Genomic DNA, 19,878 nt, shown 5'->3' with positions numbered 1-19,878 from the left:
GGGGCTCCAGCAGTGATTTAAAGGGCCTGGGGCTCCAGCTTCCCAAGTGACCGCAGCTAGATTGCCATAGCTGCATCTAACCAGGGGTTAGGTCGGCCATAGCTACAGCATTCTGGGGTGAGTACTGTAGTTATGTTGTCCTAAGTTTTAAGTGTAGTCCAGGCCTCCATCACAACAATTTATAAAGTTAACTCTTCTGTAAAATATACACAATAACTAGACTCCTCCAAGGATGTGTAGAACCCCAAATATACGTACAAACATTGTGTAAAAGATAACCCCCATTCATAGGGTTCTCAATTTGTACAAACACTACGTAAGAACGGCCGTACTGGGTGAGACCAAAGGCCCATCTAGCCCAGTATCCTGTCTTCCAACAGTGGCCAATGCCAGGTGCCCCAGAGGGAAGGAACAGAACAGATAATCATCAAATGATCCATCCCCTGCTGCCTATTCCCAGCTTCTGGCAAAGAGAGGCTAGGGACACCATCCCTGCCCATCCTGGCTAACCACCATTGATGTACCTATCCTCTGTGAACTTATCTAGTTCTTTTTTGAACCCTGTTATAGTCTTGACTTCATCTGACTGCTCAGGATTCCAGAACCCTATTTCTCTTCTCTAATAGACTTGTAATAAACAAAATGCCTGTAAGAGCAAATACACAGACGAAGCATCACCTAATTCTTAAACCCTAAAGCCATAACATCCTCAAAATCTTTTCAAACTCCCCAGACAAACTGTTACACTTTCTGATCCCCCCTTTGCCTACTAGTCCCCTCAAACCCTGCTGAGTGGTGGAACACAATGGCCGGTAAGTATTTTTGCTGTGTGCAAGGGAATATGGACAAAGACAATCTCCTTCACTCCATTCTCTGGCTTTCTCCAGGCCCCAGGATGTCCCTATCATTAATGGGGAGGGAGCTTATCAGTCAACATCCTTTAGGAGAGACTGTTGCATTAACTGGTCAAAAGCTATTTGCAAGCTACCACATATAAGTTAAAAGTGGAATGGAAGGGTCCAGACTGGTCTTCATAGCCAATTCCCATGTTCTCCAAGGTATTGTGTATTTTCACCGCCTCTTGCAATTCTGAGGAATGCCAGGATTGTTTTTGTTTTAAGCAGATACTAGCTTTCCTGTATATTGCAGACATGTATACAGAGGACTCATTGATTCCAAGCTCCAGAAGCCTTAATTAATCATGTATGCACATCATTCACTGACAAATTCCCTGTCAAGGCACATTTTTTGCTAAATCAATAGAAAGTTAACTACTCTGATTTTTATTTAGTATTCAGCCAGTACCATTTTTCCCATTCCTAATTTATACACAAACTTATTTCTGCAGGTGCTCTCCAGAAAGACTTTAACCATTCCTGAAAGGGGGAGTTGGGAGAGAAGGTTTGTTCTATTGAAAACAGACTCTATGCTTTAGGTTTGCTGAGTCTCTGCCAGTTGCATGTTGCGGTTTACATTCAAATCAGTACTGATTTATATAAAGAAACCTCATGTTATTGTTACCACCCACTGTGAAAATCAACTATTTGAAAAACCTTTGAAAAGCAAACAGATTCCCTAACAGCAAATTAATAGAGGTACTGAGAAATTGCATGACTGGTTGATGCAAAATCCCTCAACACAGGAGCTTGATCCAATGGGACTATTTGTAGTCTCAAAGTTAAGCATGTGCATAAGTATTTGTTGAATCGGGGCAGAGTGCTCAGCACCTTGCAGGACTGTCCCCTAGATCAAGAGAAAGAGGTTACCCGGAACACACAAATCGTCTTGACATCTCCATAAGGTTATTATACTGTACCTTTAAACACAGCATATTCAGATGAAGTTATGGAAAATATACTACACAGATACATAGATTCCAAGGCCACTGTGATCATCTAATCTGACCACCTATATAATACAGGCTGCAGAATCTCTCCAAAATAATTCCAAGAGATTATCTTTTAGAAAAACATCCAATCCTGATTTTAAAATGGTCAGTGATGGAGAATCCATCATTACCTTGGTAAATTGTTCCACAGTTAATTACTCTCACTGTTAAAAATGTAGGACTTATTTCCAGTCTCAAATTGTCTAGCTTCAACTTCCAGCCATCGGATAATGTTCTACCTTTCTCTGCTAGACTGAAGAGTCCATTATCAAATATTTGTTCCCCATGCAGACACTTATAGACTAATCAAGTCATCTCAATCTTTTCTTTGTTAAGCTAAATAGACATGTGCTCTGAAATTTTATTGGCAGGCGTATGGAAGTGCTAGGGTCACAAGGGAGTTATGTAGGCCATCCCAGACAAGTGCTAATATGTTTATACCATACTATCAAGGTATACAGAGCTTGAGATACTGTAAGCATGTTTTAAGGTAACATTCTTAAAAGAAACACAGTATATATAAATTCTCCCTCCTCACAATAAGTCTAAGTCATTACTACTCAGAAATTACTGCTTCTAAATCACTTCAACTACAAATTTAAGTCTTTAGAATTGACAGAAATAGGTAAAATATATGTAATGAGTCAGCTGAAAGTGGTCAATACCTTTAATATTTTGCAAATTCTAACTATTTCATTTGGAGTTACAGTGACAATCCACTGAAATTATTAAAAGTTATCTACAATAATCAGCTCCGCATATATTTCTGAATGACACTTTGGTGGACTTTTCCATTCTCTTTTACCTGTTCACAGTTTCAGTCACCACCAAAAAAGGTATTAATGACACTTAGCAGCTGTTCCAAGTAAATGACTCCTTAATCCACCCAAGTAAAAAGTCAAGCTTTGCCCCCTCATGAGGAGCCTGCTATCCTATGTTTTTCCTTTCAAAAACAGAAAGGCTATATAATTAAACATTGGTACTTACAGCCTGGATTCTCATTCTTCCTTGGCCCATCAGCAACAAAGCATCTCTCCACTTAAAAACAACTTTAAGATATTCTGATTTCCATCATTCTCTACTGGGAATACCTTCTCTTTCAGTGCTACTACTTTATTCCCTGTTTCAAATAAGGCTCTAGGTTGGGTTTTGTTGCATGTTTGGTGGTACTTTTGGAGGGGGCGGAGGGGACTTTCCTTCCCCAAAATCCAAGGAACCAGTATTATGGTAGGTAGTATTTGTTGTAGAAAAATGCAAAGTCATGCATAGTGCATGAAATAATTTGACCCAGACAGCCACATTGCCTAAATTAAATGTAATCAATGATGCAGGAAAAAGACCCAGGCATCCTGGTAGACAGTTCAATGGAAATAGATGCTTAATCTTCAGCAATGTTTAAAATGTTGGGGTAAGTTATGAAAGGGATAGAGAATCATACCGAAAACATACTACTACTGTATAAATTGATGGTATGTCTGCACACTCAATACTGTATTCAGTTTTGCTCATATCTCAAGAATCGTAAAAGAAAGAGAAAGGTTCCAGAAAAAAAAAAGGGGGGTGACTAAAGTGATTAGAAGCATCAAAAAAGACTTCCAAAATGAGGAGAATTAAAAGGATTAACATACATAATTTAGAGAAGAAACATGATAGAAGTATATAAAATGATTATTATACAGGTTATTCAAATGCTCCTGTTTATCCTCCTAATAGAAGAACAAGAGCATATTCAATAAAATGGAGAAGCAACATATTTAAAATAAAAGTAAATGCTTTTTTTAAATTAACAGAATGCATTGTCAACATACTGAGGGCCTGCAAAGAGATGTAACTGAGACAAAGAGTTTAGTGGGATTTTAAAAAAAATTGACATTTATACAGAATCAGAAATTACCCAGATTGACTGGAAAGGGAGAATATCATACCTGCCAGCATCCTTTATATAGAATACCAATAGATTGATAGTAGGTATATATTTTCATAATTTTGCATAATTCATGAATAGAAGCCATGCCTTTCTGTTTTAAAATGATGCTATAACAAAACCTGATACATTTCAATGCCCCATTTCTCCTATTGTTCTATTCTCTTCTTCATGTTGAAGAGTACTAAAAAACTGGGGGATGAGGGAGAGGGGAAACAAGTACCTGCTAACTCTAATCCTAATTTAATCATCATGTAATTAACGTCAAAAGTGTCAATTCTTCAACAGCTCTGTACTACTTAATTAGTGGGCGAGATTAGAAAACTGATAATGATATATTAAGGATGCAAATTAGAAAGTCAGGAATTCAACAAATCATTTTCCCCCCCAAAAATTTGCTCATTGGCCCAAGGGAACTGCTTTAATTCCAGAGTTACCCTTCCCTAATTACGTGAAAATTGTAAATCTGAAAACTATGGGCATAAAACCAACAATATGTTTGTTTAAAATTATGTTTTGTGGCACTCTGGGGAATCAATAATTTAAACTGTTAGAAGTTAGGGAAGCAAAAGGTTAGTTACTTAGATTGTAAACTCTTACTTGGATCACAGATTCTTTGGTCAGAGATTGTCTTTTTTGTTATTGTGTGTACCTAGCATGATGGGTTCCTGTTTTCTGATTAAGGCCTCTAGGAACTTCTAAATGAGAAATACAAGACTATTTTAGAGACGGGATTATTAATACACTTAAATCACTCCAATTTCATATGGAATTCCATCCTAAACCCAGAATAAGAAAGAGCAGCAGTTTGTAGGACTGAGGCCTTAGCAGGAAACCCAACCAAACACACATATAGTTGCTTAGTTTTATGCTTATGAATAATCTCAGGGACTTCAATAGAACTACTCACGTTTAAAGTTAAGCACGCATGTAAGTATTTGCAGGACTTGGGCCCAGATTTAAAATTTTTATTAAAGCTAATGTTAAAAATAAATTATGTAATACATAGGTTGAGAAAGGAGTGTCTGTACATCTGGGTATAGTCACTCCTTTCTCAACCTATGTATTACATAATTTATTTTCAACATTAGCTTTAATAAAAAAATTAAATCCGGGCCCCAGTCCTGCAAATACTTAAAAGAGCTAAAAAAACTCCCAATGGTCTGGTTAAGCCTGGAACACACAGGTGTGGCACGTAGGTGTGAGATTCCAGACTAAGTTTAAAACCTGACTTCAGGGGTCCAGAATACTGCAAGTGGACACGTGTCTCATTCCAGGAACTATGGAGAGAGCACCTTCACTTTTCGTTATTTTTAATAATTTATTAAGTCTCTCTCCATGCAACTTGAAAGCACCATCTTGATTTTCAAAATGTATCATGAATTCTGATCAGAACTCCTACATACCTACTAACCCATGGGCCATATCCAGCCCGCAGGACCCTTCCCTCTGGCCCCCGAGCTCCTGCCAGGGAGCGGGGTCAGGACAGGCTTGCGGAGGAGCCAGCCCAACTCCCCAGCAGCGCGGTGAGCGGGGTGGAGGTTAGCCCCTGGCCCCTCTCCTCCCTCGCAGTCACAGTTTCCCCAGTGCCTGGGCAGCATAGCTGCAGCTCCGGCCAGGCGGCACAGCTATAGTGACCTGGTGTTCCAGGGCGGCGCAGTCAGAGGCAGGGAGCAGGGGGAGTTTAGGGGGGGGCTGTAGGGGGGTGATCAAGGGGCTTGGGCCCTGCTGCCGGGGACAGGGGTAGAGCAAGCCAGGGCCCCCCGTCACCCCCAGCATGCTTGGCCCCTGTCCCCAGCAGCCAAGCCCAGACAGGGAGCGAGCCCTGCCCGACTGCCAGGGAGAGCAACCAAATGAGCAGGGGAAACGCACAGGGAAAGGACTGAGCCCCGCTTTTCCCCACCCCACAGGTAACATGGGGTGGGAAGAGTAGGAAGGGTTGGATAGGGGCAGAGGTGAAAGTAAGCCGGTCCGGTCCGGCGTACTGGCAAGAGCCAGTACGCCGTGCCGGACTGGACCGCTTCTGCAGTGGTGATTTAAAGGGTCCAGGGCTCCAGCCACTGCGGGGAGCCCCGGGCCCTTTAAATCTCCACCGGAGCTCCGGCAGCCAGGCTTGGGCAGGAATTTAAAGGGCCCGGAGCTCCGGCCGCCGCGGGGATCCCTGGGCCCTTTAAAGTACAGCCCAAGCCCCAGGGCTCCCACGGTAATTTAAAGGGCCCAGAGCTCCACGGCGGCTGGAGCTCCAGGCCCTTTAAATCCCAGCCCAAGCCCCAGGGCTCCCGGCCACCTCTGCAGCTGGTAGCTCCGGGGTGATTTAAAGGTCCTGGGGCTCCCAGCCACAGCCCCAGGGCCTTTAAATATTGAAAGGCCCCGCCTCTTCTGGTTGAGGCCACGCCCCTGCTCAGGACTCCGGCGTACCAGTAAGTCCTTCAAGTTACTTTCACGCCTGGATAGGGGGCAAGGGGCCTCCAGGGGGATGGTCAGGGGTGGGGAGCAGGGAGGGTTGGATAGGGGGCGGGAGTCCCGGAGGAATGGTCAGGGGGCAGAAAGCAGGGGTGTTTGGATAGGATGCGGGAGTCCCAGGGGGCAGTTTGGGGTGGGGATCGGGGGGGGAGGGGTGTTGGATGGGGGTAGGGGTTCTGGGAGGCTGGATGGGGGCAGGGGCCAGGCCATGCCTCGCTGTTTGGGGAGGCATAGCCTCCCCCAGCCTTCCATACAATTTCTGTTCCCGATGTGGCCCTAGGGCCAAAAAGTTTGCCCACCCCTGTACTAACCCATCCACATTTTTCCACGTGAATTCATTCAAGAGCATAGGTGCACTCACACATGCCTATCACAACATGTGGTGTACCTCATCTAGTGCACTTAATTCCCCAACAACAACTAAGTGGGTGAAGCGAGACAATCACTATCCTCTCAGATGAACTCATACAGAAAAATAAAAGACAAAAAACACCGTATCACCCATGGGTGGACACTTTTCACAAAGCAATCACTGCATATCGGACCTCTCAGATCTTGTCCTCAACAGAAACCTGCACAACACCTTCAAAAGATAAGCCTGAGAGCTTAAGTTCATAACTTTGCTAGACATTAAAAATCGTGGACTCTAAGACACTGGATTTATGGCTTATTACAACAATCTGTAACCCACTAACTCTCCTTTGTCCTACAAAGGCAAAGTTGTTAACTGCCTACCTCACCTTGAATGGTGTCTTGCAACATGTGTTAACCCCTTATGCTTAACAGTCTTGTATATAGCTGTGACATTGGAGTACCCTTCCCAGACCTGAAAAAGAGCTCTGTGTAAATGAGAAATCTTGTCTCTTTCATCAACAGAAATTGACCCAATACAAAATATTATCTCACCCTCATTAACTAGATTACACATTAGAGAGACAATTTTAAGAAGTTAGTTAAAAGCAGTTTCTGGTATTGTATTGCCTTTGTGCTTGAATCCCCTTATTTTTTGTGGTTAAAAACCCCTCTCTCTTTCTTGTTGCTGTGTGAACACAAACAGAGAAATAGATAAACTACACAGGGGAAATAGAGACAATTATACACAAAACAAACAAGAAAAAATTTCTCTCATCTTCCATCTTATAGTACGTAAAAAAATTCACACAGTAATGTATTTTTCAAATTGAAGATGTTGCGATAAACTCCTATACTTGAAGGGACAATACCTCTACTGTCTTGATTTTAGAATATGCAAATCTTGCATAATTAGTATTTCAGACTCACCGCTTCTTTCAGCTCTGTCCCTGCTGTTAGAATGGCTGGTAGCGGACGGGGAAAAAGTTGCAGAGGACAATGAATCTCCTGAAGGTGAACCAGGTTTCTGATTACTCTCACTATGGCCCACAGTAGCAGCTGCATTTAGCTGAGACCGTCCTTGCTGTGGCTGTGGGTGAGAAGGACTTGAAGAAGGATCAGGATCTGAATCCATTTCAGCTGCAAGCAAAGAATTAAATTTATAATTAAGAAAAAAGCACACACTAATAATTAGATGGCATGCATCTTATGTAAAACCAAAGTGCAAACCTCTTTAAGCCCAAATACACGTTATGATTCTTGTTCTGACAAAATGTACAAATAGTCAGAATCAACATAAAAAGCGTTGGCAAGCTTGCTAAGACATCTTTTACACATGGAATTATTCAAGAATAGCTAGTGCTTCTCTGCTGCCCCTAAATAGTTTAATGCAGATGGGACAGTTGGTTGAAATGCAGATCAGAGGACGGACTACCAAATCCACACTCATACCTGTGTCAGTGTACAAATATCTATACAAAAAACAGTGGCTGCCCATCTGCACTCCGTATTCAAATCATGAAAGGGATGTGCTGCAGACCCTGAGGCATGCCCATGAGATGGCTGGGAAGAAAAATTCCAACTCCCCCACCCCAATCCTTTAACAGAAGGACTCGGATTTACTTACATAGGGGTGAATTTCATCCAAAATAAGCAAACTCCTTTTGCCTTCCTGCCCACCCCCAAAGTAAACACTGTTTCATAGAAAAACATTTGACAAAATCTTTAAGGGGGTGGATTTTGAAAGGCATAAAGGGCAGTTAGGAACAAAATTCCCATTGAAAATCTCCCCCATGAAGATCAAAAGGTCACTGCTATTTTGTAAAAGGTTCCTTAAATATGTAACCTTTACAGAAAAAAGTTAGCTGAACTTTTTTTCTTTTATAGGACTGGAAGCAGAAGGATGCGTGTCACCACAGCAAGAAGCGTGATAAGTCATATCATGTCTGAAACTGACTTAACTGAATTTGAAGCCTGAGCAGAACAAACTTTGCAGAAGCTACTTTAACATAGTCAGCCTATTAAACTCTCTCTTCTAATCCTTGATTTTCCAAAAACATGCATACCCATGTGTAATAAAAATGAGCTATGAACACACAGCCCAAAAATATTAACTGTAATTATAGTCTCAAAGATCAATACTAACTTCAATGATTTGGGCTGACAACTTGAATTCTGCTTGTATAGTGATCACTAAAAATCCTAACTCATAAAGGAATAAACAAGTCTATGATAAATATTTACCTTGTAAGGTACTAAGTAATTTAGACAACTCACTTGCTGTGTTCTTTTATCAAGAAAAAAGATTACAGTAATGGTGACTACTCGCTTTCTGTATTATGAAATAGAAGTTATAATATAACATGAATAACTAAAACAGTTCTGCCTTAACAGATGCACGAAAATGCAGAGATTAAAATGTCCTTTCCCAGTAAAGCAGCAGAATTATTTTTAATCGTTTTGATACAAAAGTTCTCTCTCAGTTGGATTCATACTTAACCCTGCTACTTTAAAGGGGAACACGGGTGGGGAAAATAAGGCAGAAGATAGGATCCCTGACAGTAAAGAGTAAGAAAGAATCCTCTTCTCTGGCCACAGATAACTGAATTCTCCATAACTGATTGGGGGCTTCCTCTCAGTTCTTTACTTCAACAGGCGAGGAAAGCATCTCCCCAGCATTTCCAAGGGAGGATGAAAATGTAATTTACTATAAAAAATAAAGAGACATTGCCACCTTCAATTAGGCCAAAAATTATAACTTTGTAAAAAAAAGTTTTTATAAAATACAAGCCCTTTAGAAGTGTTTTTAAATTAAAAAGTATTAATGAAGACAGTTTTTAAACAAGTAAACTTTCATCTGAAGTGTTTAAAACCCAGCCATTGTAGCACCAAGAGTCTGAATGTGAAACTGGGCATAAACAAAAGTTTAACTGACTTCATTGTCCAAGCTGAAAGAAATACAGAAAGTAAACAAAGAGCTTAGACAAAAGTGAACTGGATTTTTAAAACAAATCTTACCTTTATGACCTAAAGGGTTACAAGTAGAATAGGCAAATTTGTTTACAACATGTGATTTATAACATGACCAGCCTTTTAAAAATGCAAAACATTACAAGTATGTATTCAGTGACCTAATCTCTCATGTGCTCTCACTATCTTTTCATGTTAAAAGCCCTCCGCAACAGACAACTCCAGTGACAATACCCATCTCGTGATTTGCTTGTGAAATCCTGAAAAGGGGATGGGTGGTGAGGGTCGAGTTTTAAAAAAGGTCCTAAGCCAGCATGTATAAAGCCTTGTATATGCTCAGAATACTTTCTGAATAAGCATTAATACAGTTAAAGTGATCCTGCAAAGGACAGGAAGGAGTGTAAAATACTGAACACAAATACAAGGAACAGAGTTTGAGGCTGGATTGTTTGGGACTCCCTACCAAAAAAGGGTGTTTGGCACACACTCCGATGAGCCAGCGCAGCTATCTCAAAAGGGCGAGGAAGAGCAGATGCTTTGCTTGCCCCAGTCAGAACAGTTTCTTGGGGGCACCCCACTGAAACTCAGCAGTGTGGGGCCCAAAGTTTCAGTCCTTCCTGATGTAGCCAACCCCTTACAACCTGGCAGCCCTGGGGCATCCATCAAAGTGGCAGCACAGGAGAGGGAGGGAAGCTGTATCCTTCTGACAGCACGTACTTTGATGGCTGCTCGAGGCTAGCAGGTTGGGGGCAAGGACAACCCGAGACTAAACTGAGAGCATCTTAGGGGCTGCCACCGTCTGGCCCCCACAGCCTCCTCCTGGTGGGGTAGGCTGGAGAGATAGGAGGCAGGTTTCCACAGTGAGCAGCAGCCCCGGGAATGGATGAAGCTGGGGAGATCTTGGATCTCTGCTCATAGAAAAGAAGCTGGACATGACAATGCAACTTACTGCACTGTCCGGGGCCGGGTCCAGGGTCCCAGTGCCGGGTCCTGCTTCCAACGGGCACAGAAAGGCGAGTGGGAGACAGGCAGTGGGTCCCGCTTCCAAGGGGGATGCGCAGCTAGGGGGACGCAGGCAGTAGGTCCTGCTCTCGAAGGGGGTGCACTGCTGGGGAAAGGGCGTCCCTGCACCCGAGGGGGGTGCACAGCTGGGGAGGTCTCGTGGGTGGGGTCCCTGCTCCCGAGGAGGGTACACAGCTGGGGAGGGCTCGGGGACTGGGGTCCCTGCTCCCGAGGAGGGTGCACAGCTGGGGGGACGCAGGCAGTGGGCCCCGCTCTCGAGGGGGTGCACAGCGGGGGAAAAGGGGTGGGCGCAGGCGGTGGGTCCCGGTCCCGCGGTGGGGTGCAGGCAGCCCCCCCAAGAGCTGCGGGGACGGTGTCCAGCGGAACGAGGGGGGGTTCCCTGTTTGCCGGAGGCTCAGGGCCCCGGCTGCCGCTCCAAGAACTCACCTGAGCCCGGCAGGGCAGAGTCCCCAGCAAAGTTGGGCTCCAGCTCCTCCCGCGGCTGCGCGCAGACTCAGCGCGGCGCCGGCAGCCCGCAGCCCTAGCCTGGGAAGCTGCCGACCCCGCCCCCCGCTCCCTGCCCGGCCCCCGCCGCGGCTGCAGCCAGCCGGCGCCTCGCGCAGGGGTAGCCCGCCTGCCACTCACCGCGCTCGCGCCCCCGCTCCCGCTCCCCAGGGAAGCCGCCCGGGGAGCTGCTTTGTCCCGGCGCTGGCTGGGGAGCAGCAGGACCTTGCAGAGTCGGTGCGACGGGGCCCGGGCGGGCAGAGTTGCGCTGCGTGTTTTCCTGCAGCGAGAGAGGGAGGTGGCTGGAGGTTACTGCACTTGCTGGGCCTTGAGAGCGGGCCTGGGAACCGCTGGGGGCAGGGCCGGGGGCGGGACAGATGGGGCTGTGCAACGTGACCTGCCAAGGGCAGTCCTAGGCACAACAGGTCCTCACTCACCCCGGGCCTCCCCCTCCGCGCCCACACGCTGGAATCAGAGGCGTTACCGCGCTGCAAGACTACGGGAGCGAAGTGCGGCCCCTGGTTGCAAAGGGAGCCGGTGGAGTTTACATTCGCCCGGAGTTGAGCCTGCAGAGATTCCATGTGGCGCTGAAGTGCCTCCCCGAGAGAGGGCTGAACATCTCCCAAGAAAGCCCGGAGCCCAGCTTTCACAGATCTCAAGTACTTAATAACTCCCATCAACTGGGGATCCTAGTGCCTGCCCAAATATTAATCAGCGCATCCTAGCATCACCTTCCTGGGGGGGAACCGAAGTCACACAGGAAGGCTTGTGGTATGGGAACTGAAGCCAGCTCTCCAATGTCCCAGAGCAGTGCCTGAGCCATAGGGCTTGGTGGGACAGACAATAAATATAACAAACTGTAACATGTTTTGCCCAGACTTGTCTGTTCAGAAACATAAGGGGGCGGGTACATGACTGGTGCAAGGGAGTAGTTCATAACTTCCCCTATAATAGCTTTATCTAGGTACTAACATGGTGGTCCCCATCAGTATACAGTAGAACCTCAGAGTGCGGGGAAGGGATCAGTGTTCATGTCACACTCCTGGTTAGTGCCTGACCCAGGCCGGGGAAGCTAATGATCCAACCAGCGAACCAAAGTTGGTGATAAATCCTGGTCAGATGCCACCCGAGGCATGTTGCACATACTCAAGAAGACCTCACCCTTATGAACACCTCAGGAATGGAGGTTGTTCATACTTCTGAAATATTTGTAACTTTGCATGAAATGTTATGGTTGTTCTTTCAAAAGTTTACAACTGAATGCTGACTTAATACATCTTTGAAACTTTAATACACAGAAGAAAAGTGCTACTTTTAATCCTCTTAATTTAAATGAAACACGCACAGAAACAATTTCGTTACCTTGTCAAATCTTTTTTTTAAACTTTCCCTTTATTTTTTAGTAGTTTACATTTAAGACAGTATTATACTGTATTTGCTTTCTTTTATTTTTTTGTCTCTGCTGCTGCCTGATTGCATATTTCCAAATGAGGTGTGTGGTTGACTGGTCAGTTTATAACTCTGGTGTTCGTAACTCTAAGGTTCTACTGTATATCTGAGTGCTACCCACATGTTTACAGATTCCAATCTCCTTCTTCCTGCTGGGGAGGAGAAATATCTTGACTAGTTTAGGAGGCAGAGTTGTTTACGTTTTGTGTGAGAGGCCTGGTCTGCACCTAAAACTTAGATTGACCTAACTGGCGCACAGGGACCTCAGAGATGTAGTTAAGCCACCCTAAGCCCAGTATAGGCACTGCTAGGTATCAGGAAGAATTCTTCTGTCAACCTGGCTTCCGCTTCTTGTGGGGGAGGATTTACTACAGCAACAAAAGTACCTCTACCGTTTGTGTTTATAATACAGCACTGCAGAACTTGCTGCCACTATAGAGCTTATAGTGTACACGTACCCTGAGATCTGTGTTGCTTTCCTTAAAAAATGAGGTCTCCATCATACTTTTGTTTTCTAATCCCCATCTCCTGTTTTCTGAGCTAAATTGTGCCTTCTGATATACAGATGGATATTTCACTGGGGTCAGCATGTGTGTTATTCTCCCTGAAATGTTTTCTCCAAATAGATGCGCACACATACTCAAAAAGGTGAAATCCTAGCCCCATTCAATAAATAGCAAAACTCCCATTGGCTGCAGTGGGGGTCAAGATTTCATCCACTGGCAGCCAAGCTCTCTTCACCCTCCGCCCCCACCTCCTCCTCCTCCTCCTCCTCCCCTGAGCGTGCTGCATACCCGCTCCTCCGCCTACCTCCCAGCGCTTCCCGCCCGGCCGCCACCAAACAGCTGTTTGGCAGCGTTAGTATGCTTTGGGAGGGGGGGAGGAGGCGGGGCTGGGGCGGGGATTTGGGGAAGGAGTTGGAATAGGGGCAGGGAGGGGGCGGAGTTGGGGCAGGGACTTTGGGGAAGGGGTTGGAATGGGGGCGAGGCAGGGGTGGGGCCTCATGGAAGGGGTGGAGTGGGGGCGGGGCCGGGGACAGAGTGGGGGTCGAGCAGCCACGGAAAGAGGGGAAGTCGGCGTATATGTGCCCCAGTATGCTCCATGAAGGTGATACCTCTGTACCTTCTGTTCAGCATTAAAGAAAGGTGTCTGCATCTGCATAGTGCTGGAAACCAAGGAAGGGTGTCATCTCTTACTCCCTTCGCTAAGTCTTTAGTGTATTTTTTCTTCTCTGGTTGAAGAAGGCAGCATTCTATGAAGTGCTAATGTTCTATGCTGGCACTTCTAAGCTGAAAAAATCATTGAGTGGGAGAAAGTGTACAAAGTTAGAAAGTGAGTCAAATTCCACGTATGTACAGAAATAAGGCTCATACGATGGGATTGCAAAGTACTCAATCTGCACAGAGCAGAAGGTTTTTTTAGCCTAACTTAAAACTTTGAGACATGGCCATGCAGCAAGTGAATGCAATCCAGAGCAAACTGGTGAAGTTGTCTCACTAAGTGGCCAAAAATCAATCATAGAATCTAAGCTAGTGCAGAACATTTCATTGTTGACTTTGGCCAAAACACCCTTTTGTGCAAGACTCAAGAAGGGGAAAAAAAGCCCTAGATCAGTTAAACAAGCACAGTAACATACACAGTGGAAATATTATACATGCACAGTGGAAACATATTGGTTGAAAGCTACAGTAAAGAACAGAACTATTAGACATAGATGAACAGGATATGTTGGGAAGAGTTAACACAGTTTTTGTAAATGGCAATCATGCCTTACCAATCTATTAGAATTCTTTGAGGGGGTCAACAAGCTTGTACACAAGGGTGATCCAGCTGATACAGTCTACTTGGACTTTCAGAAAGCCTTTGACACGGTCCTGTACCAAAGGCTCTTAAGCAAAGTAAGCAGTCATGGGATATGAGGGAATGTCTTTTCATGGATTATTAACTTGTTAAAAGATAGGAATAGGGCAGGAATAAATGGTCAGTTTTCCACTATGGAGAAAGGTAAACTGCAGGGTTCCTCAAGGATCTGTACTGGTCAACATAAATGATCTGGATAAATGGGAGAACAGTGAGGTGGCAAAATTAGCAAATACTTAAATTACTCAGGATAGTAAAGTTGCAAAGGGATCTCACTAGACTTGGTGACAAAATGGCAGATGAAATTCAGTATTGATAAATGGAAAGTAATGAAGATTGCAAAAAAATAATCCCAACTATACATACAGTCTGAGGTGTCTAAATTAGCTGTTACCACCCAAGAAAAAGATCTTGGAGTCATTGTGGATAGTTCTCTGAAAACATCTGCTCAGTGTGCAGTGGCAGTCAAAAAAGCTAACAATGTTAGGAACCATTAGGAAAGGGTTAGATAATAAGACAGATAATACCCTTATGCCACTATATAAATCCATAGTATACCCATACCTTGAGTACTGCATGTAGTTTTGGTCACCCCATCTCAGAAAAGTTATAGTAGAATTGGAAAAGGTACAGAGAAGGCAATGAAAATCATTAGGGATATGGAACAGCTTCCAAATGAGGAGAGAGATTAAGACAACATGGTCTCTTCAGTTTAGAAAAGGGATGATTAAGGGGCGATATAGGAGGGCTATAAAATCAGGAATGGTGTGGAGAGAATGAATAGGGAATTGTTATATATCCCTTCACATACCACAAGAACCAGGGGTCACCCAATGAAATTAATAGGCAGCAGGTTTAAAAACAAACATAAGACATTTACACAATTCCTGTAAACTTGTGGAACTCATTGCCATGGGATGTTGTGAAGGCCAAAAGTATAACTGGGGTTAAAAAGAAGTAGATAAGTTTATGGAGGATAGGTCCATCAATGGCTATTAGCCAAGATGGCCAGGGATACAGCCCCATGCTCTGGGTCTCCCTAAACCTCTGACTGCCAGAAGCTGGGACTGGAACACAGTAGATGGATTACTCAGTAATTGCCCTGTTATGTTCATTTCTTCTGTAGCAGTTTTCACTGGCTACTGTAACAAGACAGGCTATTGGGGTAGATGGACCATTGGTCTGACCCAGTATGTCCATTCCTATGTTCTTATATGAATTGTTATTTTACAACATGAACAGATGCAATAAGTGTTAAATAAATGTCATCTAGTGAGAAGAAAATATGATATATACTAAAAATGACATTCATAGTTATACATTTTGAAATATTAACATTTGTATATTTCCAAAGGTATGGTTATGAATGTCATTTTCAGAAATAAAACAATTCACAGAAATGAAACTGTTCCTATCTCTATGTAAATCATATTTTCCATGATTTAATTTGATTAAATAATTTTAACTCTTAATGTAATGAACATACATAAACAATATATTTTTACAATATATTTTTCCTCTCTGAGTATATATCCCCGCTCTCTATATTTTTTCTGGACTGTGCTTCAGATCCCTACATTTCTTTGTAATTTATCTCTTTGCTTGGTTACATTTGTGATATTTTAAACACTTAATTTCTGTCGGTCTGTGGGAATGATTCTGCTTGAATTGCTCCTAACCAAATATTTCTGACATTCAGCCTATCTTGGGTCCTTAGATTTTTTTTTTTTTTAGTGCAGTAGGAGGATTTAGTCCTTGTTTTTTTGCACTGTTACTCCTGACAGCAGCCATTAGTCAGAACTTGATAATAGGTGGGATAAGACGGGCAGACAGAGCATAGAGAAGTTATCTCTAGAAACTAAAGCACTTTTATGAAGATCACAAACTCAATCCACGGTACCTGTGATTTTATTCTATGTATAGTGGAGGATCTGAAAAAGTATATATTACAATGATTCCCCTACAGCATCTATCAGATTCCAAGGGGAATCTTGGGAAGTCTGCATTACAGACTAATACCACTACTTTGCACTTGTATAGTAATATTTAGTCAGTGGTGAATCACAAAAAAGGTCAGTTATTTCCACATCATTGGGACTTTTAGATGGGTTTGAAACTTGATATAAATTAGAGTTCATTTCAGGAGCAACTGGCAATACGGTCTGAACAAATTTGAACTTTTTATTGAAAGCAATTGAATCCAGATAAACAGATTAACCCATTTCCGTTTTTTCCTCCTCTTCAGAGGAAACTAAACAATTTGAGACATTTTATGTGTTTTAATCTCTTGCCCTCTGGGCATACTCTACTGAAGGTCTCTTGGGTAAGATTAACAGCATGTTTGAAGAGCTCCTGTGGGAATAGGGGAAAAATATCTCCTAGCTGTGCATAGGATTTATGGTTAATAACATGGTGTCACACTATGATATAAAACTTCATGGAAACAGAAGACTATAGGGTTCAGAGTGTATTGAAAGGGGTATCTTTATAGTTGTGCCGTAGTGTTACTGCTATGTTGGTACTAAATTAAGTTTTATTGGAATAATATTTAGCATTTATACAATCACTTTTTATCTTCGAAGTGCTTTAAAAATAAATATTTACACAGCCATGTGAATATTTGCCAAGATTTTCAGAAATAGGAGCTTAAATGTAAGCTCCTAAATCCATATTTACACAGCTAAAGTAGCCGCCTGATTTTCAAAACTTCTGTGCACACAACAGGTCAATCAGAGCTATAATAATTATGCCTTGAATTTGGGAGGCTAATTTTTGGCTCCAATTTTTGAAAATCTTGTCATTTATCTCCATTTTATACATATCCCTCGGTGTTTTGCCCAGAGATAAAGGTATGGTCCCTGTATTCCAATTTTTCCTGACCACTGGAAGTCTTGTCAGTATTAATTCTTTCCTTACCTCAGAGGCAAATTGAAAAGTATACTGGCTGTAGCAGCCATGCAGTTAAAATTCTAATTGCTTTGAGTGAATGACATTTTAGTAAAACAAGGTTGTTTTTAAGAAAGTGAGTTTTTTGTAGTCTGAACCTAATATGGCTTTTATCAGGGACTTAAATATATGTATTGTGTTATTTGTTCAGTTGCTTCCTTAAGCTGGATGTCTGGTTTTATTTAGATAGGACTCCTGCTACTGCAGTTTGCTTCCCCCACCCACCAATTTACACTTGCTTTAAGATATAATTCTATACAACTGATTTGGCATTCAGTGGGTGTGCATAACAAGTGTAACCTACATGCTGAAGTGAGGGTGGTAGCAGGAAAAACAACTAGCACCAAGGTGTAAAATGAAAACGAAGCCTTCCTCTGCTTCTTATGCCCATACTATTCCGAAGGTTTTATTCACCCATGGTATAAGTCACTCCCACTGACTTCAAGGCTGAATACGGTCTCGGCAGCATGCAGTAACTCCCACTCATTGCACTAAACTATTCAGTGCAAAAGTTGGTGCAAAGTACACTCCATTGCCACTTATGACAAGCTTACATCTAATATGTAAATTTAGATGTAGTTTACATCACTGCTGAATTTGGCTCACTAACTTCTACAGAAATAACCAGCTAAAATACAATATAACATGCTGAAAATATACTTTGAAAATGAATCAAATTCACCCATGGTGTAAACTTCCATTGTCAACTCCAGTGGCTTCATTTTGGCCCAATGAGTTTTATCACGCATGATTGCTTTGCAGTTGCCATTGTCAGATTTTGCAGTAGCTTAGCTGCCAGTCACCGTATCTGAAGAGAAGACAAAAGTCAGAATATTGTAAGAATTTTGATTACAAGCCCATTTTAGACATTTACTGTGCTTATACAAAATGCCATGGCAACAAGAACAAAGGATCCCATAATTGAGCCCTCCATGTCGTTTTGTGCAGGAACAAAATAATCACTTTCACAAATACTGTATAAAGTTACAGAGTCAGTACTAGTTGCCTCTGGCCAATTCTTTTAAATACTTTACTCAAGATATGATAGACAGTAATACAAGTAATTGCTTGACCATATATACCATGTACTTGGCATACAGGCAGAAATAAATTACTTTCTTAGTATACATACAATATATCAGTGAACTCTAGGAACAGAGAAGATAAGTTATTAGGTGAATCTGTTAACCCCTTACATTGGGGGCCTCTGCTCAACCTCACTTTGGATGTAAAATGTGGTGCAGTCTTTGAAGTTCTGATTTTCTACTGGATTATCTATACTCCAAAGGGGACATCAAGTAACATTAGAGGTATGTTTTGCATACCATCACAAAGATAATTTGGCATGAGAAGGGATCACAGTGAACTATAATACTTCAGATTTATAAAGACATTTAATGATTAAAATAATAATAAAAAACCCCACTTCACTATTATCTACCTCCACCGCTGTTGAAATGCAGCCACCTCTGGGTCACATCATACCAGTACAGAGGAGAAAGTAACAACCCACAATTCCTATGAGAAAGAAATTCTTAGTGATAATTTCAACAGATTAGTCAAGAAAACAGTATTTACTCTGGTCTGTTCCCCTTCTACTCTATGCAAATACACCATACATTTAAACAAAGATCTCTTCTATCATCCCATGTTACAATCAGAAATGGATTAGATTTTATTCATCTGGATATATACAAGCCTTGTGTACTTGACTGGTACTGTTTCTAGAAGCTGATAAGCAATTAAACATTTTCAGGCAGCATTAGTTAGAGGTCTGTTGCTGTGAAATTGGTAAGGATTCAGAAATACATGGCAATGTGGCATCTGCACATTCAGTGTACACAGTCACAGATATATTACGAGAGGCGATGCACTGTAAGAAGTAAATCTTGTAATATCTGAATGATCTCAAATGATCTGTTCTCAAAGTTGTCTCAAAGATTATAATAGAGATTTTATATTTTGTCTCCCATTCAATCCAGACCTGGGCCTGACTGTCTACTCCATTAGACCAGTTTACACCAGTAAAATTCTGTTGATTTCATTGGCATTACACCAGCATAAAACTGGTGTAGTGGGAAGAGGATCTAGAGTGTAGGCTCTAGCACATACCCTGAACAACTGAGGTTCTATATTATGGTAGTACCTAGGGGCCAACCAAGAATGGGACCAAAATGGGGTGCACTCACCTCTCACGAGCGCCGCCGGTCAAATATGTGTGTGCCTGCACTTTCTTTCCCTGTAGCCCTCCTTGGTCTTAGGTTCTTAATTAATCCCGCAGCCTATAAATGGCTCAATACCAGGGCTGAGACCATATTCCAAGGCTTCCTCGAGAGGAAATGTCCTTGCCCTCTCTGGGCCTTTCAGGCCCTAACTCTCCTGCTGGGCCATTAAAGAGTTCAGTTTCCCTTCTGGGGTGCATCAAAGTCTAGGCCACTTCCCCCATTGGCTATTAGGGATTGGAGGGTGTGATGTATCCCCTCCCCGGTGCAACCTGGAACTGGGGTACCACTGAGCCCTC

At 42.9% G+C, this 19,878-nt stretch overlaps 1 protein-coding gene across 1 annotated transcript in view; it reads right to left on the bottom strand.

Annotated features, from left to right (window-relative positions):
• The window catches only part of WFS1 (wolframin ER transmembrane glycoprotein), a 49,848-nt gene extending 42,087 nt beyond the window's left edge, over positions 1–7,761 (bottom strand). The window contains exon 1 of the mRNA XM_065405426.1: positions 7,557–7,761. Coding sequence (XP_065261498.1) covers positions 7,557–7,761 — 205 coding nt within the window. The remainder of the gene's footprint in view (positions 1–7,556) is intronic.
• Positions 7,762–19,878: the final 12,117 nt, after the last annotated feature.

This window comes from Emys orbicularis, chromosome 5 (genome assembly GCF_028017835.1).
Source record: "Emys orbicularis isolate rEmyOrb1 chromosome 5, rEmyOrb1.hap1, whole genome shotgun sequence".
Lineage (NCBI taxonomy): Eukaryota > Metazoa > Chordata > Testudines > Emydidae > Emys > Emys orbicularis.
The sequence above is the reverse complement of the archived record's forward strand: the minus strand, read 5'-3'. Positions and strand labels throughout refer to the sequence as shown.